This window comes from Podarcis liolepis, assembly GCF_965112155.1.
Source record: "Podarcis liolepis genome assembly, chromosome: 15".
Taxonomy (NCBI): domain Eukaryota; kingdom Metazoa; phylum Chordata; class Lepidosauria; order Squamata; family Lacertidae; genus Podarcis; species Podarcis liolepis.
In genome coordinates this window covers 19,560,677-19,586,961 of record NC_139566.1, presented here as the reverse complement: position 1 = coordinate 19,586,961, position 26,285 = coordinate 19,560,677, and the positions used below count along the sequence as shown (strand labels likewise).

Below are 26,285 nucleotides of genomic sequence, written 5' to 3'. Positions count from 1 at the left end.
CCTTCACCTTGCAATGGCCTTCTTCACAGACCCTGAGAACGAGAAGCCTAAAATTGCACACCACACCTGATATCTGGCAAGCTTAGTGGCTGCAGGTAGTGGAGGGTGGGGGGAGGACTAAGGGTTTAGCTACGCTTTAATGCTCAGGGTCCAAGCTTTCCTCCCCTCTTTTTTGACTTGAGTTTTCCCCATGAAAAGCTGCTCTATAAAGCTGAATTGGAGCAAATGTCAACGTTTTGCTTCCGGAACAAAGAAGGGCACTCAGATATAGAGCTTTAAATTGTGCCTGGAAAAAGCAAGTATGGATAATGAGCCTTCTGACTCAGGTATTGCCTCTGACATCTGTCCCAAGATGAGAATCTGATACAATCAAGAGTTATTAACCACTAATACCACAATGCATCAAACTTTTTAATAAAAATAGTACATATAAACACATTTAAAAAAACAAGTTATAAACAACACAATGAACAACAGACAAAACACCCTGTTGGACATGCATTTTCCTCCATTGAGGAGATCAAATCAGGCTGGGGAGAGGTTATGTGTTTTTCTGAAGAGCAATTTGAAAGGGGGGGTCCTTGCTTGAGGTGCTCCCCATTTCTGGCTCCAGCCAAGCAGAAAATAGTTTATTTTATTTTATTTTCCTGTTTTCAAAAGTCTGTTTGACCAGAGGCAACTGGGGAAGAAATGTGTACCTGTGCATGCCAGCCTTTGCTTACCTGGTGCCTTTCAGATGTTTTGGACTCTAACCAGCCCCTGACAGAGTGGCCATTTCAGACTCCGACTCCCATCAGCCAGAGCCAGGAAAAGCATGAAGCTGGGAGTCCAAAACATCCAGAAGGCACGAGGCAAAGGCTACCACAGAAAATGATTTTTCAACTGACAATTTTATCTCTCTCTCCAGCCTCAGTCACTCCAACTTAACAGCAGCTGATAGAGCCATAATTACCCCCCCCCAATCTTGGTAAAATGAATTTTGTTGTGGGGTGAGGAGGGGGGCATCATCTGCATCTCAAGGAGCATGGGAAGAAAAAGCAGCTCTTTAAAAATCCTCCTTATTTGGTGATGAGCAACTCTCTCAACTCGCCACCGGCTGTGTTTACATCACACATTTAATGGACACCCTACCCCCCCCAATGAATCCTGGGAACTGCAGTTAAGAGTGCTGGGAATTGTAGCTCTCTGAGGTGTAAACTGCAGTTCCCAGGATTCTAGGTATATACAGTAGTGTGTACACGGCAGAAGTATGGTGGGTGCAAAGAGCTGTGATATCCCGCATTGCAGGGGGTTGGAGTGGATGGTTCCAACTCCGCCATTTGATGGCTCTGCAAACATGGGAGTGCTTTTGCTTATTCTTCAGAAGGGAAAGATAAATAGGCAAAAACCTGAGAAGTTGTGGGGACAGACTAAGCGATATAAATATTCCTTCCTCTGGGAAAAGTCTCCTATATTCCACTTCGGTCACATTAAAACATTGAGGGTAGTACCTGTAGATGTTTTTTAAAGTATACGTTTAAAGATTTCGCTTCCCCCGCAACTCAATGGCCAATTATCAACTGATATAGTTAAATTAAATTAGCTGGTGAGAAGGTGTACCGACTAGGATTTCCCACCTATCCCTCCTTTGGGGAGAGGTGCCACTCCAACACAACAGTTAAGAACATCACTCTCTTGCATACAAAGACACACAGACACATATATGTACACACAAAGAGGAAAGGTGTGTACAAGGCATGCCAATAGCTGCTGCTTGGAAGAAACAACGCGCCATTCGAACTCAGGTCCTCTTCATACATCATGTTTTCTTCAGTGCAGGCCAAAGACGTTTTAAAGACACACCTAAAAAGGCAAAACATGGACACGACAAAGACTTTTATTTGCTAAAAGATTAATCGTGCAGGTATGGTCATCGTGGAGCAAGCCTTTCCTCTCCCCAAAGTGTACAGTTGGTTGCTACTGTATAACACATGAAACAGCCTTCAGTGGCAACGTATGTGTCTTCCTACGAGGCATGTCCACATCGCTGAGTCCAGAGCATTAGCGCGCCAGCAGAATCACTGGACCTTGGAAGTCTCCAATTCAAATAATTCTTCTTTTAGACCAACAAAAACAATGCAATTCTAAAACAAGAAATACTGCAAGTAGTTTTGCATGCCCAAGGCAATGGCAGTACAGACAGGACTAGAACTTGGGACAAATTTTGTTTCACACACCTCCCTTCCTCCAGCAACCAAGGTCTGTCCACAAGCAGAGCAAATAGGTCAACAGAGGAAAGTTGTAGGAGCAAAAGGAAGGCTTGAAAGCGTCTGTGAATGCAGTTTTGCTCACTAGAGGTCAGCAGAGCAACATACACGGGAAAAGAAAGATATTGGGGGGAGGCGCACAAAAAACTTCTAGGGAGTTGTCGGTAGGCTCAGTTCCAGGAGCCAAGACTTCTGGCTGACTTTGGAGGAGGAGAAAAGCAAATGGGGAAGGGGGAGTCCCCTCAGGCATCCCTCTGCCAAGTCAGCCAAGGCACCTGTATCAAGCGGAGACGCGATTTGGCCCTGTGCAGGGCGTTGGGCAAACTCATTTTGCTGCCCACGTGTCGAAGAGGAATAATACTGACCTGCCTCACAGGGGGGCTGTGAGGCCAAACGCATGTAAAGCACTTTGCAACTGAAAAGGGGGACGAGTTAGCAATGAGTCTTCTCACAGTAAGCATCAGCATGAGGACCAATTGGCTGCCAAAAGCGCCTTACAGGGGAGTTGTTCCCGTAAGGAGAGTATCCCACATAGAATCAGACAATTGGTGCTACATCACAGCAAAGAAGATGGTGGAAGTTGCCCAAGCTGCAGGGTAGGTATAGCCAATGTGGTGCCTTCCAAGTGTGGTTGGACTACAATTCCAGTCACCTGTAGCACCATGTTGCCCACCCATGGTGTAAGGGAGCCCACCGCTTTACCCAAGCAATTTAAAATGGCCTCCACATGTGGGTAGCTCTTATGTGTTACATGCTCTAGTTCTGGAAGAACGTGGGCAGGGCATACAGAGAACGTGGTATGCTGAGGGCAGGGACCATCTTTCAAAGACTCACAGGTTCCGCTTTAGGAAGTAGAAAGGGGGACAAGAATCTAGTCCTTATGGTTGCAAAGGCCATGCCTGAAAAAGTATGTGAGTGATGCCTGTGGAAATTGTAGAAGCTGGAGGGGGGTAGGTATGTGCGGAAGAGTTCAAGGGGTGGGGAGACACCCTTCAGGCCTTGCATAGCTAATTCTCCTGGCCCACTCAACCCAGAAAACCAACATAAACTATGCAAACATGTTGTGCCTTTTTAAAAGAAAAAAAGGACCAAAATTGTGGCAGCGAACTTAGATTTCCTTTTGCTTTTTGGCACAAAATTTCAATGGCCCAGCTACACAAGTATGTATATTATAGAGCAGAGCACGAAGACCTGCTACAAACAGGTGAAAGGGGCCTCTAGTGGTTTCGCAAGGTGTGGAGAAAGACTCCTTAGGTAAGCTATAGAGGGCACAGCTCAGTGGCAGACCATTCTGTCCCAGGCTCAGTCCCTGACGTCTCTGCATAGGATTGAGAGCACCCCTTCTGATACCCTAGTCAGTGTTACTGAGCAGGACGGACCAGTGGTCCGACTCACTGTAAGGCTATTTCCTCTGCTCCTGAGCGCTCCTTGCAGGACACAGAAAGACCTTCCAAACACCTCCCACCTACCCACTTCTGTTTCCTTTTTAATTTAAAGCAGGCAAAATGGAGACCTGCCACACCCTCTTCATCCACAAATGCGAGTCAGAGGCAGGCCTGGCTTAATCGCAAAAGGTAACTGAGAACCACATTGGGCATGACAACGCACAAGGGCCCCTCTGCTCCAGGGAACCTTGCACAGAATGCCCTGTGGCTCTGTCCTCTCAGTATCCCCATTCTGTGGCCCCAACAGTGCCATTATACTTTGTAGAGCTGCCTCACGATGATCACTGAGCTGCCCTTCTGCATAGGAAGCCCAGTCTTGCATCGCCGTGACCTTAAGAACTGCCACCCTCTCAGTAACATCCTCTGTAACCTCTCTCTCTATGGTTGTCATCTAGGATGCATGACATCCAGGCTGCTACCTCTCCATGGAGCAAACAGCCCTGACCCAACCACTCCTTGCCACACCTGCCCTTCACTCCTGCGCATCTCCAAACCCAACAGCTCTGGAGACCAGGAGTCAGCGAGGCGACTCCGCCTTCCGGGTTTTGGTAAAAACTTCGCAGAGAGGTTTGTGGATTCGGCAGTGAGTGAACGTTTGGGGATGCTGGCCCAGCACCCGATGGATGGATGGAGGTGGGGACACGAAAGCACGACAGGGATTCAGCCAGAGGTGCAACACTAAGCCCTGGGTTTTACGTGGCATTGAACAGACCAGAAAACAGGGAGGGGGGAAATACTGAAATCAGAGGTAACTCTGTGTTTTCTGGCGGTGTTTCAAAAGAGCACCACATTAGTGCTAAGACTTCTGGTTTTTTTGTTTTTGTCAGGTTGCCTGTGTGGATGTGCTGCAATTGCTAACGGTTGCTCCTGGCAACAGCTGGCGGAGGACAAGGTAGGCCAGGCTAGATCCCCTCCGCTGCCACGGCCGCTCTAGAGTCGTCCCCGTTGGCCAGGCCCGAGTCCAAGCGGTTGTTGTCAGCGTCGATGTCCTGAAAGGGCCCCCCCACTTCAACGCAGCAGGTTTTGGAGCTGTCAGCAGCTTCCTGGCAAGGCCCCTGCATCTGGTATTCGCTGCTTTGCGGGGGGATCTGGCTGCTGTTGAGAGGGACCTTCTCTTGCCCGGAGGCCTTACTGGCGTCAGGGAGGCTGCTGCAGCCCTGCACTTTGCTCCTCGCTTTCAGCTTGTCGTGGTAGGAGAAAAAGGCCAACGCTACCACAACGGCCAAGGTCATTGACAGCAGCACCGTCACAGTGACAAACTGGACCCAGTAGGAGCGATACTCCCCCACTGGCTCTCCATCAGCATAGGATTCACGGGCTCCATCCACCCTGGCAGGGGAGCCGTGGGTCCTCACGTGGTAGCGCGCCACAGATTGCTGGTAGCCGTTCTCGCTGGCCCAGCACTCATAGAGACCCAACGTCTCCTCGTGCACAATGATGACTAGGGCCTTGTCGTCCTCTAGGATCAGCCTGCCCGGAATCTTCCTGTCTGGGTAGTTCCACGAGTAGTTGGCCAGAGCAGAAGCCTGCGGGCAGGGCAGCCTCACCATGGTGTTGAACGAAGCGGTCATAGCTGAAATTTATAGGAAGAGAAACAAAGCTGTGATTCATGCTCTCCACCATTTCACAGATAAAAAAATAAGGATGCATCGTTTGTACTTATAGCATGCCTGTTCACATTTCAAGAGTCACCATGTGGGCTTGATGGCTGGCTACACACTGCTGGACACTCTAGCGTTCATGCATATGTATTGGTTTGCATGCGCACTAGTGCACACATCTGCACCTCACGCCCTTAAACATAGCTCTAAGGGGCTGCTCCATCAGTGCAAATGTTTCTGCTTGCCTGATGCAACAATCTCCTCTCTCCTCCTGAACCCTCCAGCCATTTTTTTTTGGGGGGGGGTGCAGTGGGTGGGAGGAGCCCTGTTTCACAGGCTTCTACTAGCATGACTGGCTAGCCGAATTTGCTTAAAAAGGATTCACCTCAGAGGGGAGGGAGTTGTAATCTGATGGAACACACATTGTAGACACGCTAAGTTTTTCTTTAAAAAAAATCATTACCAACATCTCCCTTAAAGACAAAATAAGAACAACAACAGGGACTGTCCCAAGGTGGCTGGAGAACACAGTGAACATGGGTGCGCATGACAGTTTGCTAGCCCAAACCCTCTCCTACCCTTCTGCCATAGACAGATCACTGCCCCCAACATAGTCTAGCAAATTTCTCCTCCCTGCTTGAAATGAATCTAAAATCCTTAGGAGCAGCAGAGGTTGCAAAGGTAGTCAACCACAGCCATTGGGATTCCTAACACACATTCCCCTCCCCTATCATTTTCTTGGATGGTCTTCCCAAACGAAACTTCTGTGTGGCTTTAGCAAATGGGCATCTTGCTTTCAAATGCATTGCTTTCGCAAAGCTACAAACAGCCTTGGGAAGTACAAGGCCTTTTGTTTCCGAACAGGGGAAGAACCTTCGCCGATCAATCAAACTCTGCAAGGCTCATACTAAACTTGTTAGCAAACTGCTTTCAGGGCCATTCTGAGTCCTTGGTATGGCTCTGCCAATTCCGCTCTTGGGCTGGCACCCAGGATCTGGCTTCCCTGTCTCGATATTCTGCACCAAGTCACTCCTAGGAACAAAGAGAAGACAGGAAAGTAAGAACTGCCTTACTGGGTTGCGCTAAGAAGCGGGGAAGGACAAATCTGTCCCTTTTGATTTTTCTCGGTTTCCCCATTTTAAATTCAATTTTCCCCATTTCCACATCAGATTGCTATTTCCCCAATTGAGATTCTTTTGGGAATTATAGGGACAGAACTACCTAAAATGTATAGAAACTTATTCATGAATGCTACTACAGCGGCAAGAATGTTACTCGCCCAAAAATTGAAAGAAGCAGAAGTCCCAGCAAAGGAAGAATGGATACAAAAAACGTACGGAATATGCAGAAATGACGAAACTTACCGGAAGAATAAGAAATCAAGATAACAAACTTTTTATAAAAGAATGGAAATGGTTATTGAATATTTACAGATAAATTGTAAACAGATAAGAACATTGGCAGGATTATTGTAATAACCTGCAGTTTTATAAGAGTATATATTTAAAGTAGATGAATAAATCAGCAAATTAAGTTAATTTGGATATGCAGAAGATATTAAAAATAAATTTAAGGAACCGCAGAAAGGGGGGATGAAGTCAAGTTTTGAAATGTTAAAATGATTGTAAAATTAGTGAAATGTATAAACTGGAAAAGCATAAATAATTTTTTAAAAAACAGATAACAATTTCCTCTCACAAGTCTACATGATAACTCATACTAATTTTCATGTGCATGCGATTTTGCCTAGTATATGCATTTTTTTGCAATAATTTCCCTAATTTAATACATTCTAGCACATTCTTTTCACTAATAGAAGCCTTTATTCTTGTAAGCATGTTTTGGCTGGAGAACTGCATAGCAAAATCTGGAGAAGCGTGAATGTTGAAAGATACCTGCATTTTAGTTCACATTTATTATTAGGTAAGCATGTATTAGGTAGATTCTCATTAAAAAAATGTTTTGAATAAAGCCAAATTTTCCCCTCATCCCTACTAAGCAGACCAATCCAGTGTTTTCTGCTGTGGCCAACCAGAGGCCTCCAAGAAACCCACAGATGGAGCACGAAGCCCTGCATTTTGTCTTCAGCACATGGCATTGGGAATTAGACTGTACGACTCTCCATGGAGAGCCCAATTAGCTCTTGTGGGTTACAGCAGTCGACAGACTTCTCCTCTCAAAATTTGCATTTTATTTCAGAGAGAGATAGATAGAGAGAGAGAAGGTTCATGCCACCTTGCTGAAGCAGGTGTGGGACAGGTCTGGACAGTACCTGGATAGGTGAGTGCCTATGGCCCATACAAACATAGAAAGCTCCTTTATACAGACCTTTAGTCCGTCTGTCTACCAATTCTTTCTTGTACACTGACTGAGACCCCACCTTCCTGGCTACTGTCTCGCCAAAGTGGTACATGCTCTGGTTATCTCCCGACTGGACTACTGCAGTGTGCTCTATGTATGGCCACCTTTGAAGGTGACTTGGAAGCTGCAACTAATCCAGAATGCGGCTGCCAGACTAGTGACTGGGAGCAGCCACCAGGCCACGTAACACGGGTCCTAAAATAATTACATTGGCTCCCAGTATGCTTCCGAGCACAATTCAAAGTGTTGGTGCTGACCTTTAAAGCCCTAAATGGCCTCAGCCCTGTATATATGAAGGAGCGTCTCCGCCCCCGCTGTCTAGGCAAGAAACAGAGATCCAGCTCCAAGGGCACTTCCAGCAGTTCCCTCACTGCGAGGCGTGAAGTTACAGGGAACCAGGCAGAGGGCGTTCTCAGTAGTGACACCCTCCCTGTGGAACGTCCTCCCATCAGATGTCAAGGAGTTAAATAACCCTATAACTTTCTGCAGACATCTGAAGGCAGCCCTGTTTCGGGAGGCTTGTAATGTTTGATCCCCTCCGCACTGTATTTTTGTTGGAAGCTGCCCAGTGTGGCCGGAGCAACCCAGTCAGATGGGCGGTGTATAAGTAATAAATTATGATTATGATTATTATATTGTTATTACTGGTTCAGTAATGTCTGCACTGATTTGGGCAGCGACTTCCCAGGGTTTCAGACAGGGAGTTTTATCCCTGTCCTACCTGGAGATGTTAAGGATTGAATTTGAAACTTTCTACATGCAAGGCAAGTATTCTCCGTAACCACATGCTCACCACCTTGGGTTCCATGACAGAAGAAAGGTGGGGGTATAAACCTAAGGAAAATAAATAAATAACAAGGGGAGGAGGGCAGGGGGTGGGATGAGAGGGTATTAACCTATATCTGGGATGCTTCACAAAAGGAGCACCACAACCCAAAATTGCAGGCTCCAGTGCCACCACAACACCATTAGCATTTAGGGAGCAATTAAGCTGAGCCATGTTGTATCAGACTGAGTTGGGTCCTTGTTATGTACTGAGTGAATAAGATCCAAAGTGCAGCAATCTGATTGGTCCTAGAACAATAGGATCCAGAATGCAGCAGTCTGATTGGTCTGCAGGAGCCACCCAATCCAACTCCAGTTGGAAGTGAATCCGCAACCTGATTGGCCTACAGGAGAATCCCGGAATTAGCCAATCACGTGGGGCCCATTGTGTATATAAAGCAGACATTTCGGGGGAACTGGCATTCCTTACTATGAGCTGAATGACAATTTCTGGGGATCGAAACTGGGGGAGGGGGGGAAAGTTTTGGAATCCAAAGGGGTACAATTATATGTTTTCATTTGACAGGTTGTTTTGTAATTATTTTAATAATTGGGAACCTCGTGAAAGGGAACTTGGGTCGACCTTAGAAAAAGGGGTTAATGTCGAGTATTAAAATGAGGTTTAGAAGTTTAAAAATTGGCTAATTAAGACGAATTAAGTAAAATATCAATAAGGGATAATTTGGGTATAAAGAACTTGCTGAGCTAAATTTTTGGAATTGGGATGCAAGAAGGGGAGGTGGGGGAAGTCTGGGAAAGTGGTTAAGAAAATAAGGTTTTAAAATTATACGTGTTATTTGTGTGTAGTGTTGATGTGTATGTTTATGTTTTTTGTGTTTGTCTAAAAAAAAAAGAGAAAATCCTAATAAAAATTTTATTTTTTAAAAAAAGAATCCAATTTCTTTGTTTAGACCAGGTCTCTCCATGGTTTTAACCCCTTGCCTTTTCCTGTAAGACCTATTACAGTCGTTAAGAGTCGTCAACAGGCTCATCTCAGCTATCTGCCAATCTCCCATTCCCACCACCCTTCTGAGTAATACCCCTCCCCACCTTCTCACTATATAGAAGGATCTGGCAACTTCTGTTTCAGTGTATCTGAAGAAGTGTGCATGCACACGAAAGCTCATACCAAGAACTAACTTAGTTGGTCTTTAAGGTGCTACTGGAAGGAATTTTTTTATTTTGACTATGGCAGACCAACATGGCTACCTATCTGTAACTGGAACCATGAATGGATTGTGTCAGTTATCATGCACGTATTTGGGGGCTCTGTTATTTTTTAATGCAACAATCCCTGAGGGATACTGCAAATACTCACAAGTTCTCTGTAGCACCCCGACACTTCTGCCCATCCCAGCCGCAGTAAGGATCTCGCGCTAAAACACAGTTGGCACAGGTGGTGTAGATGCTGCAGTTCGCCAAGGGCACTTGCAGGACCCCCGTGGAATAGCCCACATACAGAATCCCCTAAGAAGGCACAAGCAGAGGAAGACCATTGTCATCACCATTCTTATTCTTCTTTCTCTCTTTGTGTAGCTATGAGATGGATGTCTGCATTTTTTTTTATGAGATACGGCCCCTTAAAATTATGTTGCCCCTATCCTATGCAAGAAAGTAAAGCCCACCTTTTCAGGGGAGAGCAGCAGGTTTTGGACCGCCTCTGGCTTCTCAAACAGCTGGATCTCCTCAATGATGTGAGCATCGCTGCCGACGACCACGGCTTTGTGAAGGGCACCTTTGTCTGTAGAAGACAAGGCATCAAGTGAGACAAAGTGCTGGCAGAAGGGTTTGTTAAAATGCAGGCTTACCCCCTTCAAGGGCTCTGTGTCCCCAAAAGGGGCATGTGGGCATGGACGTAGCCAAGGGGTGGGGGTGGGGAGGGGCAGCTGCCCCCTACATAGTTAACTGAGATTCTGTCCCCCCTAACAAAAGGCCTGAAAACCCCCCCCCAAAAAAAGTCCTGGCTATGCCCATGCATGTGGGTGAGGGAAACTGACCTCTTCCCCTTTTGCAGTCCACCCTCCTTCATACATGAGGTTCACTTCCACTTTCAAAGCCCTAACTGTGTGGCAGGGGGTTGCCTTTCTGTTGACTGACCAAAAGTAAGCCATAGGACTGGGGGCGGAGCTGTTCTCTCGTGCTGCCCCTCCTGACTTCAAGGGGAAATTAGGCCCTGAGCAGAAAGAGCTAAGATGGGTGAGACTTGGAAAGATGGACAAAGGCGTCTGCAATCCCACCATCAGCTTTCCCAGCTTCTCATGGGAGAAGGTTGTGGTTCCTATACTGCAGGGGGTTGGACTAGAAGACCCTTTTGGTCCCTTCCAACTCTGCACTTCTATGATTCTATGAACCTTTAGCACATTATCTGGTGACCTTTGACACGATGGACTGCTAGCTTCTGGGAGTGGTGGCGCCCACCCTGTGGAATGCCCTCCCACCAGATGTCAAGGAAATAAACAACGATCTGACTTTTAGAAGACATCTGAAGGCAGCCCTGTTTAGGGAAGTTGTTAACGTTTGAAGTTTTATTCTGTTTAATATTCTGCTGGAAGCTGCTCATAGTGGCTGGGGAAACCCAGCCAGATGGGCAGGGTATAAATAAAACATTATTATTATTATTATTATTATTATTATTATTATTATTATTGATCAAAATGCTTGCGATCAATGCTGTTCAGCTCATCAGTTGGTTAAATGTTGCAGCCCTTGTTGGGTCAAAGGGAATAATGAGGTGACAAAGCAATTAGCTCAATCTCTACCACCAAAGCAAACAACCACCACTCATACCTGTCCCAAGAAACATCACGTTGTAGGGATGTCCCAAGCTGTTCTGAGTTTGGTGCACTACAATCCGGGTGTATTTAACGTTTTGCTTCACCAGCAGAGGTTGGTTATGGGTCGGCTCAATCTTCTCATCCATCAGATAGTGGTCTTTCATGAACGTCAGAGCTTTGTCTGAAGACGGGCCGACAGAGCACTGCAGGGAGAAGAAGCTCAAACATTATAAAAGATAGGAAGCTGCCTTTGACTGAGTCAGGCGATTGGTTCTTCTAGCTTTTTACTGTAAAACTATACAGTGGTATCTCGGTACTCGAAAGGCTTGGCTCCTGAACAATTCGGCTCCCAAACGCCGCAAACCCGGAAGTAAGTGTTCTGGTTTGCGAATGTTTTCGGAAGCCGAATGTTCAATGCGGCTTCCATGGCTTCCAAGTGAGTGCAGGAAGCCACTGCAGCCAACTGGAAGCCGCGCCTTGGTTGTCGAATGGCTTTGGGAGTCAAACGGACTCCCAGAACAGATTAAGTTCAAGAACCAAGGTACCCCTGTACTGAGCTGCTGCCCTCAGAATGGCCAGTGGTTTGCCATGTTGGAAGCTGTCATCCAACGGCTTCTGGAGAGCATCACGTCAGCTACCCCAGATCTATACTGACTTGCAGCCACTTGCAGCCAGAGATTCAGGCAGGGTTCTTTTCCAGCCTTGCCTGGAGATGTCAGAGGTTGAATGTGGGGCCTTTTTCCAGGCAAAGCTGGCCCTGAGCTATGGTGCTGCAAAAAGCCAACAGAGTGACCAGGAGCACCACTTAGTTCTTTCTGTAATAATTAAAATATTGTTGTAGGTTTGTGGGGTTGCTCTGGATTATATCTGTGGGTCCCACCAAGCCTGTGATTTAGTAATGGGGAGCTTAGAATATAGCAGAGTGAACCTGCTGAACTGGTCAATCCAGTCTTTTGGTTAAGACAATATACCCTGGCCAAGTAGCTTAACTGCATGTGCAAATATGTTGGTGTTTTGTCACAGAAACAACTGAGTGGGTTTTCCCCACCCCTTCACCTGGCTAGGGGTGACATGATCTTGTAATTATGAAGATGACAGCCAGGGCTAAAGTGTCTGCGAATCTGGAAGGTGCTGGGAGTTGGAAGGACATATAGAGGCTTGAATTGCTCTGTGTTCTGAATTGAAAGCTTTGGGGACCCTCCAGAGGACACCTACAGCTGAGCAAATGCCATAGAGAGAAAAGGGCTGGAACTAGGCAGGACAACAGAAGGAATAAAATCTTATCCTGCGACTATTGCAGAAGAAATAGATTAACATCATGGAAGGAACCTTTCATCTCTAGACCCTGATCCTGATAGACCTTGAAAAAGGTCCACAGCTGATCTAGGTGAACTGGGAGGTCACCACTATTCAGTTGGCACTGAATAGTGCCAGCACTATTCCAGGTACAGTGAGATACTCTCCTCGCCTGACGTTACTTTGACATTGTTGCACAAATGAACAACCCCTCCAGGTGAACTCGTGACCAACAGTGCAAACCATTTTATGGCAACAAAATCCCAGGCATGCTGGATACATAACACCTTTTGCCATGTTACCACCAGCCCAAGCATATGGAGAGGCAGAGAGAAAGGTACAGAGGGGACAACATGGCCCATGTATTGCCCTTTTTAGCTACATGATTAGTTTTGGATAAACCACTGGATTTGGCCCAGGAGTATTGCTGATGGGAAGAACATCCATTCCAACCTGGGGAACAGTTGCCTCTTCAGTTTACCAAGGAGTTATGGCTGCCTTTCTAGGGCCTGTTCAATTTGGTGCAAGAACTACATTTAAAGGCAGGAAAGTTTAGATCAAACTTGATTAAGAAGAGGGCAAGGCAGACTCTGGCTTCAATGCAAGGAGAATGCTAGGAGCAATACATACACTGCCAGGACGAGGGTTCATGGCCTGGCCATTGTAGGTCATCCATCGGGAACAGTCCTTGTTCAACTCCTTGTATTTCCCATCAAAGGCTTTTTTGATAGCATCGTGCCTGAAGGCACACACCGCTGAGCTCCCAAGATTTCCTGCCTGCCTGCAAAGAAATATACAAGGTAGTTGCCCCACTAGAATTTTGCATATTCTCTGAGGCACATTTATTTATCTCCAATTAGCACAATGCTAGACCAAAAATGAATTCTGAAGTAAGAGTGGATGATCTGTCAATTTCAACTTTTCTCAGTTTCTCATTTTTCCAGTCTCAAGTTTAGCTTGCTGCATTTCCAGATCAGTTTGCCTTATTATATTTTTCTAAAAAGGTCTGTACAAACATTTGTCAGCATTTTAGTGTGCATTTCTTCCGACACACACTTTTTTAAATAAACAATTTTGCCTAATATAATTCCTTTTGGCTTCTTGCTGTCAGTAAGATATGCAATTTGGGACTGGAGAACTACATTGCAAAATTCAGAGAAGCGAATGTTTCGAAGGATAGTTGTGTTTCCAATTAATTTAATAAATAAAAAAATTGTCCAGTAGCACCTTAGAGACCAACTAAGTTTGTTTGGGGTATAAGCTTTCATGTGCATGCACACTTCTTCAGATACCAATTTAATGTTTTATTTAATGTTTGGGGAAGTGCAGATTAGGGAGGCTCCCATTAAAATGCAGACCAACCCAAATTTCTCCCCCACCCTCACTAAGACTAAGACCCTCACAGCCTTACCACTGAGAACCGAAGACACCGTAGAAATCAGCACCACCTCCTGGCTGTGGGAGGGCAAACATGTGTTGGATGACGGTATAAGGGAACTGCCCCTGCTGGGTGCAAGACAGCTGAGCTTTCAGAAATGTGGTCCATTTCCTTTGCAACACCTTGTCTCCTCCAACATCATTCTAGAGAGGATGGAAAAGCAAGCATCACTAACAAACCAGGGAGACAATTTAACCACTTCCTCGCTTACTCACCGTTGGCCTGATAGCAGACCAGTTGAAGGAGTAGACAGTGGTATCTCAGTTGCTGAACATCTCAGAAGCCGAACATTTTGGTTTCTGAATGGCGAAACCCGGAAGTAAATGCTTCCATTTTCGAACGCGCCTCAGAAGTCCAATGGCTTCCGCTGAGTTTTCCCCCCAATTTTCTTCATGGACTTTGCAGAGCGCCCTGTGCGCCTTGGTTTTCTAACATTTTGGAAGTCGAACAGTCTTCCGGAACGGATTATTATTATTACAGTGGTGCCTCGCAAGACGAAAAGAATTCATTCCGCGAGTCTTTTCGTATTGCGATGTTTTTCGTCTTGTGAAGCACGGTCCGTCACAACTGCGCCTCTTCAAGCGGCTTTAAAAAAAAAGCGGAAGACGTTTTCGTCTTGCGAAGCAAGCCCATAGGGAAATTCGTCTAGCGAAGCAACGCAAAAACAGAAAACCCTTTCGTCTAGCGAGTTTTTCGTCTTGCGAGGCATTCATCTTGCGGGGCACCACTGTATTAACCTCCCCTTCACCCTCAGGTCCCTAAGTAGCCCCTGAATTGTCTGATGGCTCTCTTGGGATAATCAGATTGCTGGTTGTCTGTATTAATCCTGTCAATGTTACTGTTTGCTTTGTTTTACTGTTTTATGCAATGTTGCACATTTTTCTCTTGATTTTGACCTTGTTTGTATAATGAAACCTGAATCACGATGTATTAAACAACAACAGTGGTAAAAGCATATGCTTAGTCCTCACACTGAGGATGTGCAATGTGACTTTTCTTCCCATTTATTTAACTATTTATAATACACACTTGGAAAGTTGTTCATTGTGCCTGCGTGAAGTTTGCCACCTATGATCTGGAGGCAGGTCTCAGGTTCAAACCCTAGCTGTTCCCTACCTGGATGCCCTGCTTCTGGGCTTCCCAGAGGAGTCTGGTTGACCACTGAGAGAAAAAGCAAGATGCTGGAGTTGGGATGTAAAAAAGCAGTGATTTCCCCTCCAAACTGCATTTTGTCACAATCAGCGCTGCTTCCATTCCACTGCAGTTCAGATTTCACCAACTACTATGTTATTCATCTTGCTGTCTGCTGTTTAGTGTAAGTTATGTAAATTGTGAAGTTACATTCATTGCAATGTAAAAGAGAAACGTTATAACAATGTTTAATAAGCCATTCATTATGTATTATTTGTGTGCTTAAAAAAACCCAACAAAATTATGTGAACAAGTACAAATAGAATTCGCCTGACTGATTTTCATTCCTGGCCACAGACGGAAGCACAGATTGCAGCAATTTTCACTTCCTTTTCAATTTTCACCAGCAGTTTTTGATATCCCTATGCTAGAGTCATTAGATCAACCTTCCATAGCTTGCAACCCTACAAATGTTCACAGAATACAGTGGTACCTCGGGTTAAGAACTTAATTCGTTCCGGAGGTCCGTTCTTAACCTGAAACTGTTCTTAACCTGAAGCACCACTTTAGCTAATGGGGCCTCCTGCTGCCGCTGCACCGCCGCTGCACGATTTCTGTTCTCATCCTGAAGCAAAGTTCTTAACCCGAGGTACTACGGTATTTCTGGGTTAGCGGAGTCTGTAACCTGAAACGTCTGTAACCCGAGGTACCACTGTAATAAAATTGTAGAGTTGGAAGGGATTCAAAGGAACATGCTGCAATGCTGGAGTCACTGGCCCTAACTGTACAGCCAATGGACACTGATAAAGGCAGTAGTAGTACAACACCCCTAATTGCTTTTCCTATCTTTAATTCTGAATTTTAAATTGTTGCAACCTGCCCTTTGACCTGCTGGTGAAGGCTAATAAATGCAATGATGATGATGATGCTACTTTTACTACTACTACTACTACTAACATCTGGCAGGCATCAGTTTTGGGAAAGCAACCCTAGAAAGCCATCCATTCTGATTTAGCAGAAGCTCCCCTTATGTTCTGGTCTCCAGTTAAGAGATTTCAGGAAGGATGGATAGGAGCAAGGGCATGAAAGCATCTGATATTCAGAGGGAGACTGAACACAGAAGTCCTATGTAATCGCCACTGGCTGACCTAGCCTCTGTGAACTTGTCCAATATTTTTTTTAAAAAATCCAAAACTAAAAACTATTTAAGCTACCAGCCATCAGTACATCTTGCGCCAGTGGATTCTCAAATTACACTTCGTCCTTTCATTTGTCTGCCCCAAATCTGCTTCTTATAATTCAAGCATTACGAGAGGGGAAGGGAAAATCATTGACAGTCCACTATTGTCCAAAAGGGAATAAATCTCTATTATGTCTCCTTGCTCCAACCTACCAAGCTTGGCCTTATTGTTGTCTTTTTTTGTAAAGGAAAATCCTTTCCAATATGTTAGCAAAATAATTAAAACTAAATTCTGGCTCCAGTTCCTTCTTGGGAAAGCCTCTTTTCCAATCCCAGATATGTGATGAATGAAGGCAAGGGATAGCCACTCTGCACATGCCCATGTGTTACTCCTTCAGACATTCAAGAGCTAAAGCTTTGCCACAGAAAATATGTTCCTGGGGCTGAGCCCAAGCAAGTCCCAGCTCAAAAGCTCCCTTGATTCTTGAGACGCCTCACCTTGCAGACACGAGCCACCCTGGAGACGGTCAGTTTCTCGAAGAAGTCAAACTCCTTAGCTGTTTCCCCAAAGAAAAAGTAGACCTTGTCGTCGACTGGGATGTTGAAGGAGGCCACAAAAGCTGCATCACCTGGAGAGGGAAGCCAGACATGAGATCCCCTTTGCCCTCCCAGTTCTTGACTCAGCTGGCGTGAATCCCCAGGCGAAAGCTTGTTGCCTAGGAGATGCATCTTCTCTGGGTACCAATCCATTAACTATCAGTTGCCTAGACGACCAGGCCATGGTGGATGGTGGGAGTCACTGGATGCTAGTTGGGGATTGGACTAAGACCCTTCCCCCTTCCCCAGTCCTCTGGTTGTGCTCTTACCATGCAGCCAGTTATCTGTCTTCAAAACAGTCCTGCTGCCCAGGGTGCGAGTGATGATGGCCTCATTGCCTTGAAAGTTGTTCCTGGTACCTGTGTAAAGTTCGCCATCTGCAGAGTAAAGGCAGGAAACAAGATGATTCCTTCTCAGGAACAGTCCCTGTTTTCTGGAGTTCTGGTAATTCACTGCCAGTCAGTATGCTTTGCTAACTTCCCCGCCCTTCAGCTCCCTCTCCAGGGCCCATAACAGTTAAATCTCAGAATGGGCATCTCATCTCCAGTCCACATCCCTGGGAAAGGCACCAGCATGGATCCGGGCACAGCACAGGTCTCTATTGCCAGCTGGCGGGGGCTGATGGGAGTTGTAGTCCAAAACATCTGGATGGGGAAGGCTGGATTAGAGCCTTTAGTAATGTGTCGTGGGGGACAGGCAATGATTCTGGGGTTTTACAAGGGCTCACCGACTACGATTGCTGTATTCTGATGTTGAGGGTCAAAGGGGCAAATGCCCTTCCCTTCCAGGAGGAGAGGTTTGCCGTTTACATCAGTCGCCAGGGTAAAATTCTCCAGGTCCTAGCAAGCCAGGGAAAGAAAAGGGGGGAAAGAAGGGAAAAAAGAATATATTGGAAAGCGTCCTTCAGAAAGCAAGCATCCCTATTTGCTGCACAATTTGGGAAATGTCATTTCTTCCTAATATAGGTTTGCATAATTCTTTTTGCATAATTATATCTACTGCATTTTGGGCATGGGTCTTATCTTCCTCTAGGGCACTCTGGGTGCCTTATGTGTAACCCTTGCTTTGTTCTGATCCTCTAAACACCTTTGGAGGTTAGGTAACGTCAAGCAGGAATGCTTGACTAGTTCACAAATGTTCAGTAAGCTTTTTTTTGTTTTGTTTTTTCATTTGATTTTTTCATCATCTTCATCATCATCATTTATTATTTCTACCCCATCTATCTGGCTGGGTTTCTCCTGCCACTCTGGGTGGCTCCCAATAGAATATTAAAAGCACAATAAAACATCAAACATTAAAAACTTCCCTAAACAGGGCTGCCTTCAGATGTCTTCTAAAAGTCCAATAGTTGTTTATTTCCTTGACATCTGATGGGAGGGCATTCCACAGGGCAGGCACCACTACCGAGAAGGCCCTCTGCCTGGTTCCCTGTAACCTCACTTCTAGGAGTGCCCTTGGAGCTGGACCTCAGTGTCCGGGCAGAACGGTGGCGGTGGAGACGCTCCTTCAGGTATACTGAGCCGAGGCCGTGTAGGGCTTTAAAGGTCAGCACCAACATATATATATATATACTGCTTGGTTGTAGAAAACCTCAAAGTTTTGTGTCTGGATGAGGCTCTGTGTTTGGAAAATGGTGAGACTAAGCTCTGAGAATCAACCAAACATTTATTGTTCTCTCCATGCTGCAGATGGGGGAGTTGAGATGTGTGCAAAAACAGCTTGCCTAAGGTTCATCTAGCGACTTCATGGCAAAGATTCAAGATTCAAACTGGGGATCTCTGGTCTTTTGCCTCAGCCTCTTAGTTACTAGGCTGCTCCAGTTCAGGGATGGGCAGGTGGTACAAGGCATCCATTGGGTCTCTCGAGGCAGTTATAGGCATGCAGCATAGCAGTCTGGAAATCCAATGGGTGCTCCCCTGGAGATTAGATGCAACATCACAAAGGATGCAGAGGTTTTCGCCAGTCCAGGACTAGCCAGTGTGGCACCCTGCAGATGTTGGACCACAAGTCCCATTAGCGCCATCCGGCATAGCCAGTGGTTGGGAATGATGGGAGCTGGAGTCCAACAACTGGCAGAGGGCACCACCTTGGCTACCCCTTGCTTAGTTGCTAGCCTGGTGGAGCCCGCCCCCTTCCCTCTCTGCCCCAGGAACTCACAACGTAAGTGCAGGTGGGGCTGAAAGCGTACGTCCCGCAGGCGTAAAGGTGTGTGTCGTTCAGCTGCACCAGGACACGGATGAAATTGAAACATTCTGTCTGTGGAGATGAAGAGGGGAAATCAAGATTCAGCTGCCACTTAAATTTGCATCCCAGAGGAAGTTTCCACCGGGAGGTTGTTGAAACGCACAACTGTGTCCTACAGTGTACAGAATGCACACGAAAGCAGCCCCTTTTCCGCTTACAAGTTCGAATGGGTTTTTGAAGTGGTTGAGAGGTAACACCTGCATTATTTGTTTCCTTAAAACACGAAGCCTGCAGTTCCTCTACATGGGAGGCTATGGGCCCTTCTTACAGCTGCTTTCCTGGGGTAACTTCCTCTTCCAATGAGTCTCACCTGGCTCAGGAGGCTGTGCAAGATAAGGGGCCATGAGACAGAGGCAGCATCCTGCTCTTTAAAATCTAGCAAAGCCCCGCCATCAGTTAGGATTGGTAGGCACTCCCGAAGAGTGCCTTTTGGTGGTGGCTCCCAACAGTTATGGCACGAATTACCTGCTCAGGTCTGACAGATTCAAGAGCTTTATATAGACCCCAAATTTCTATTTATCCAGACAAGTTTTGGCCTTTAGTTTCAAGTATGGGAGGTTGCCCCCCCCTCCACTTCTCTCTCTCTCTCTCTCTCTCTCTCTCTCTCTCTCTCTCATGTTTAATCAGCTTACAGTCAAGACTGTCTGTCTGTTTTTCATTACTGCTCCTTGAGGGTCTCTCTTGTCCAAAGACAAGCTATAAATTCCCCAATAAGCAAATGAATAAACTATCCACCAGGGGGAGCGACACATGTGCATAATTCTGCTTTGACAAGTGCCCTGGGTGATTCGAAATACATCGGCAAGGATTTCTGATTCTCAACAGTTTAACAATGGCAGGAACAAAGACCCCCCACCCACCCCTTAAATTATACTGTTGGTATGAAGAAAGGGGGGGGCAGAGCAAGCAGACCAGGAATGTCTCTCTCTCTCTCTCTCTCTCTCTCTCTCTCTCTCTCTCTCTCTCTCTCTCTCTCTCTCGTGTGTGTGTGTGTGTGTGTGTGTGTGTGTGTGTGTGTGTGTGTTTATGGACTGTGATCTCTATTCAGTTCTAGCACTCAAAACAAACTCCTGGGCTCAAAATTCTCTTAACTGTCAATGTACATGGTTTGCACCTGGCACTAGTGGATCTGAGAGAGCAAGTAATCCCCTCACCCCCCCCCAAAAAAAGACACACACCCCCACCCAGAATAGATCCCACGATCCTGAAGCCATTTTAGGGTGTGTTAAGCATACATCTGGACTGACTTGTTCCTCCCTCGCCTGGCCCCACAGAAAATACCAATTTGAGGGCACACTAGACATAGCACAGGAGACCTGCAAGCAGAACCACCCCTGGTTTTATGCTGCTGCTTCTTGCACAGCTGAGTTTCCTATATCTTACCCCCACCCCCACCCCATGGGTCAGGCAGCTGTTTTGGAGTGCAGATAGGGACCAAAACCAGCCAAATGCAGGAGGAAAGAGTTAAGCTCCCCCTCCGTCAGCACCATGGTCACCGGCCCTGATTCAACTCCCACTCCACTCAGGGTCTGCTTTTATATTTGCTGCACGCAGACACACATATTCACAAAGTTATAATTCCTAAGCAAGGAAATAAAGCTTCACACACAGAGAGACATAGACATATCTTACCTCATTGCTTTTCTTCTTGAAGACACACTCAACCTTTTTTGTGGCTGTGGGGCCCCACAGTATCTATCACAGGAAAAGGGAAAGACTTTAGATAGTAGTAGTAGTAGTAGTAGTAGTAGTAGTAGTAGTAATTCTCTGATTTTCTGATTTTTCCAGTCTAAAATTCAATTCTTCACATTTGCATATCCCTTTGCATTGTTTTTTTTAATGCCCTCGTGAAATTTGTCAGCATTCTAGGGCTGATAAGCAAGTTGCAGTATGCCGTTTCCTCTAATAATATAGTACATTTTTTGCATGTTATTTCCCTTCCCCTCCCTGCCCCAATACATGCTTCTTTATGCCCACTTAGAGAAACGGCACCACAACATTTGGAAAAGTGCCAGTTGTGGCACATTTCTGCTATCCCCAGTCTGCCCCTTTTAAGATACTTGAGTCTTCCTAGTCCTCTATTATCTGTAAACGGAGAAGTCCTGTCCACAAATTGAGATAATGTTGCGGTTTTCACTGGGTGGCTTATTCCCGCCTTACAGCCACCTGTCTCTGGCCCCTGGACATTATTTTGGTGAAGGTGATCAGCTGGCTAATTCTGCTGGTTAAACAGGACCTGGGTTGGCAACTTTTAAGAGAGGGCTGTTGTTATATAAACCTGTGGTCCTCAATGCGTTGAACCATCAGTGCAGAGGGCCTCCACCCCCATCGTTCAACCTGGACACTTAGGTCCTGCTCTGAGGGCCTTCTGGCGGTTCCCTCACTGCGAGAAGCAAAGCTACAGGGAACCAGGCAGAGGGCCTTCTTGGTAGTGGTGCCTGCCCTGTGGAAAGCCCTCCCATCAGATGTCAAGGAGATAAATCATTATATGACCTTCCATAGACATCTGAAGACAGTTCTGTATCAGGAAACTTTTAACATCTGATATTTTGGTGGGTTCTTTTATATTCTATTGAAAGCAGCCCAGAGTGGCTGGGGAAACTCATTGAGATGGGCAGGGTACAAGTAATAATTTTTTTTTTTAACTCTACACATTAAGCTCTTAACTTACATGCATTTAACTTGTGCGCATTCAGCTTTACAGGCTTGGCACAAAAAAAGGGGGAATTAAGAAGGTGGTGGCAAGGGGCAGGGCATCTGGGGTGGGAAAGAGTTTGGCAATCCCACCCACCATTGAACCCTATGTCTTGACTATACGCAGTTTTGCCTTTAGGCACAATCCCCCGGAACGCAACCCCCACATAACATTCCTGTACTTGAGGTGTCCAGAAACCTGCCTGTAAGGAAACGAAACAGTTTAGCTAGACCTGGCTTGAACTGCTTCGTTTGTTTTTGACGTACTGTTCTGCTTTCACCTTTGCACTCTTTCCTCTTATTTTCTATCTGAGTCTAAAGAAATTCTAGGAAATGAGTTCTTGCGGCTAAACTCAAAGAGTATTCTTCCCCCTCATGAGCCTAGGACCCTTTGGTTCATGATCTTATAACGGCAGGCTTTGCTGGGCAAAAGTAAGTCACGCTGGTCTTGAGGAAATGAGAAGGGGAATTGGGGCCTAGCCCTGCTTCTCCTTGTATTTCTTTGGGATTCAAAGAAATCACCCCCCCCCCCCGGTTGAGCTTTCTAAAGAGATGAGGTGGTAGCTATGTGAGAAGGGGCAGAAGGCTTGCCATCACCAGAACACCATGTCAGACCCACCCACCCCTCATTTTCCTCCAGCACATCTTATCTCAAATCCCCATTTCCCACTCACCTCACCCTTCAGCCTGATGGAGTCAGGGCTGCCGATGTCAAGTGCAAGGATAGCATCTCTGGCTCCCACATAGAGAGTTGCCCCGTCTTTGCTCAGGAGAAAAGTGTCGTAGTTCTGAACCCCCTTTCGGTGGAATGAGAAAACTATTCGGCTGGAATCCCCTGAGGAAGGAGAAAAGATGGTTAGGTTCATTTATTTTTAGAACAACTCTTCAGAAATTATTGTGACCCCTAAAGTTATGGGTGGCTAATAATCTTTGTGGGGGGTGGGACAGCATCATCCACCCATTGCCAGCCTTCTGGGGTAGACATGGCCAAAAGTTGGTGTGGTCACACAAACCACTTTCTGTCTTTCTCACACACATACACAGCACACACAACCCTTTTTCCCAGCTGAGCTGTGCAAATCAGTGAGGAGGGGAGGTCATAACCCCACTCCCTGCTCATGAACTGATCAAGTGGAAGACTGGAAAGCAGGAGATTTGCATCTCCATCAGGGGACTGAGCTGGGTGGAGAGGGTCAAGCTTCTTTGTCACACACACACACACACACACACACACACACACCCGTTCTGTGTCTACTCTGGTGGCAGGGGCAGTAAAGAGGAAAGAGGGCTGGTTTAGCTGGTCTGCTTGACTTCATTCACTCTCAAAGTACAGACCACAGCCTGTACAGGTTGCACCCTCCCTGTGCAAAAAATGGGGATAATAATTGGCCTACCTTACAAGGGTGTCGGTAGGTTTACAATGATGAGAAGTGTTAAGTTTGAAAGCAGCAACAGCTAGGTATTCTTATTATTAAAAGTTTTGTCTTTGACAAAAGGTTGAGAATTTTCTAAGTCTGGATCTGTGACCATTTTTTGGGTGAGCAAGTGAAAAAATACTAGGGAGAAAAAGAAGAAACCAAATCTTGGCAGCCACGTGAGCCAGTGAAATGTGTTGATTAGAGTTGTCAGACTAAGAGCTCAAAAGCCTGGGTTCAAACCCCTTCTCAGCCATGAAGCTCACTGGGTGACCTTGACTCATCTCTCACCCTAGCCTACCTCACAGCGTTGTTGTGGGGATAAACTGGGAGGAAGAGAACCATATATGCCACCACGAGTCCCTAATGAGAAAAGCAGGGTGTTCTTGTAGCCATAACCTGCTCCATGCCAATCCTTGCCTGCTGCAGCCATCCTGAGGCTGCTGGATGTGGAAATGGGGAAGCAAGCAAAGTGCAATGAAGGCCCACACTTTGCATTCTAACAAGGAGGAAGTGAATGCAGTCAGGGCTGTCTTAAGCATATGCGGCGCCGGGGTGTAAAGATCCGCCCCCCCCCAGCCCAGGGCAGCAAAGCAGCCCGAGACGTCAGCGTCTGAACTGAGCAAAGCCGGGCACCTCATTCACAGTACTGAGGAAAAGAACCACCAGTAATGTTTCCCTGTTCACCTAAAAACAATGCTGATATGTCAAGAAGAATTATGGGATATCCTCACTCAGGAAGAGCTCTGCAGCATCAGACTAAGAGCCCATCTAGTCAAGCATTCAGTTCCTACAGTGACCATCCCAGATGTTTATGGGAAGCCCTTGTGCAGGACATGAGCACCATAGCCCTCTCTCTGTCTTTCCCCAGTAACTCATATTCTGGCTGCATATACACCAAACATTTAAAGCACTTCTGAAGCACCTGCCCACGCAAAAAGAATCCTGTTAACTGTAGTTACACATCAGAGTGGCATTTTCAAGCATCCTTCAGTTCCCAGGATTCTTGTAGTACGTGCGCATGTTAAATGAGCTTTGAAGTACACTGGTGCCCCGCAAGACAAATGCCTCGCAAGACGGAAAACTCACTAGACGAAAGAGTTTTCCGTTTTGGAGGTGCTTCGCAAAACGAATTTCCTATGGGCTTGCTTCGCAAGACGACAATGTCTTGCGAGTTCCTGCTGGTTCCCCCCCCCCTTTTTCTAAGCCGCTAAGTCGCTTATCAGCTGATCGGATCAGCAGATAAGCCGCTAAAAGCAGCTAATAGCGCTATTAGCGGCTTATCAGCTGATCTGATCAGCAGATAAGCCGCTAATAGCGCTAATAGCGCTAAGCCGCTTATCAGCGATCCGATCAGCAGATAAGCCGCTAAAAGCCTCTAATAGCGCTAATAGCGCTAATCCGCTAATCCTTCAATGGGCTTGCTTCGCAAGACGAAAAAAACCGCTAGACGAAGAGAATCCCAGAACGGATTCTTTTTGTCTTGCGAGGCACCACTGTACGGTGTGCACAGTCTCAGAGGCATGCTGTCTCTGGCACTGGAGATCATAGAATTGTGGAGTTGGAAGGGACCCCAAGAGTCATCTAGTCCAACCCTCTGCAATGCAGGAATCTCAACTAAAGCATCCATGACAGATGGCCATCTAACCCCTGCTTTAAAACCTACAAAGGACTTTTGTTTTCCTCAAATTCCTGGGCGGCACCTGGCACTTCCCACCTGGAAATACTTAAATCTAGTTCTGCATCACACACCAGATACTCTAGGAAGCCCACAACCATGACAAGACAGCCACCCCAGCAACTGGCATTTGGACAAACACAGAGGTTTCTAGGTAGCTGTTATAGCTAAAAGCCACAACAGACCTTTCATGAACACGTCACACACATCATCTAAGCCTGTAGCCATCATCACATCTTGTAGCAACAAATCTCATAGTTCAACTATGTACCACAGGGGCAGATATTGTGGCGCACTCCATATTATGTTGTTGGAGTACAATTCACATCAGCTCCTACCAGCCCCCCATATCCGATGGCTTGGGTTGGTGGGAGTTGTAGTTCAACAACATCTGGACTGTACAGGGTGAATAAATTTGTGCCTATGAATCTCCCACCATTGTGCTTCATTGGATGACTAGTGTTACGGAAGATGTGCAGTGACGGCGATCCCATCCCTGTGGCTGTTAATTGCCTACATTCATTAAATGCTACGCGAGGTACCGTATTTTTCGCTCTATAACACACACCCGACCATAACACGCACGTAGTTTTTAGAGGAGGAAAATCCGTAGGCATGCCACCCGTAGGCATTTCCTCCATAACACGCACAGACATTTCCCCTTACTTTCTAGGAGGAAAAAAGTGAGTGTTATGGTGCAAAAAATACAGTATATTTACATTGCAAGTTTATGCATGTCTACGCAGAAGTGCACCCCGTGGTATTCAAGCGGACTTGCTCCCAAGCACACGGACAATCGCAAACCTCAGGCTACCAGCCTATTCACTGGTATATCCCGCTGAAGAATCCCACACGGGACTTGGGAGAGGACGGCACTGTGAAGTTGCAATGCGATACACACTTTACTTGGAAGTCATGAGGCTTCCTTTCTGAACAGGCAGCTCCGGGGCTGCACTATACACAGATTGCAAAACAAAAAGGCTCCACAAATGCAAAACAAAAGGCACCCCCGAAATGTCTTTTTTTGCCCGCCAACTTCTCAGCCACACGAGACCAGCCCTGACTCCACTCATTCTTCCCTTCACTGCCCCCCAAGAAGCCCCGACTTCCAGCATCCCTTCCTGCAGATGCCTCGCAAAGATTTCTCCATCCCCCGCGGTGAGGCTACCTAAGCCGGTATCTGCCACTGGGCCACTACCAAGTCCCAATAGTACTTTGCGGCCAGCAAGGCCGCCACCAGTGCCAAGACCCAGCCAGGGCAAACGCAGCAGAGTAAGGTGCCGGGAACTCCCACCGCCGGCCTTGCAGGGCGCCATTTCTGGAGGAGCATGGGGGGGAGGCCTCGGGGGGCCTGGGGCTC

General features: G+C 46.5%; 1 protein-coding gene across 20 annotated transcripts in view; it reads right to left on the bottom strand.

The window, feature by feature from the left end:
* Window positions 1-392: 392 nt before the first annotated feature.
* The window catches only part of SEMA4A (semaphorin 4A), an 81,311-nt gene continuing 55,418 nt past the window's right edge, over window positions 393-26,285 (bottom strand). For 17 of the 20 annotated variants that reach the window (XM_083478284.1, XM_083478274.1, XM_083478278.1 and 14 more), the window contains 13 exons: window positions 22,507-22,667; window positions 20,771-20,833; window positions 19,052-19,150; window positions 17,622-17,733; window positions 17,164-17,271; window positions 16,796-16,926; window positions 13,960-14,129; window positions 13,179-13,329; window positions 11,266-11,455; window positions 10,104-10,219; window positions 9,797-9,945; window positions 6,206-6,324; window positions 393-5,264 (listed from right to left, as the gene is read on the bottom strand). In XM_083478284.1, coding sequence (XP_083334410.1) covers window positions 4,594-5,264; window positions 6,206-6,324; window positions 9,797-9,945; window positions 10,104-10,219; window positions 11,266-11,455; window positions 13,179-13,329; window positions 13,960-14,129; window positions 16,796-16,926; window positions 17,164-17,271; window positions 17,622-17,733; window positions 19,052-19,150; window positions 20,771-20,833; window positions 22,507-22,667 — 2,240 coding nt within the window. In that variant the 3' untranslated portion in view covers window positions 393-4,593. The remainder of the gene's footprint in view (window positions 5,265-6,205; window positions 6,325-9,796; window positions 9,946-10,103; window positions 10,220-11,265; window positions 11,456-13,178; window positions 13,330-13,959; window positions 14,130-16,795; window positions 16,927-17,163; window positions 17,272-17,621; window positions 17,734-19,051; window positions 19,151-20,770; window positions 20,834-22,506; window positions 22,668-26,285) is intronic. The other 3 variants (XR_014519808.1, XR_014519809.1, XR_014519810.1) reach the window with 1 other exon arrangement.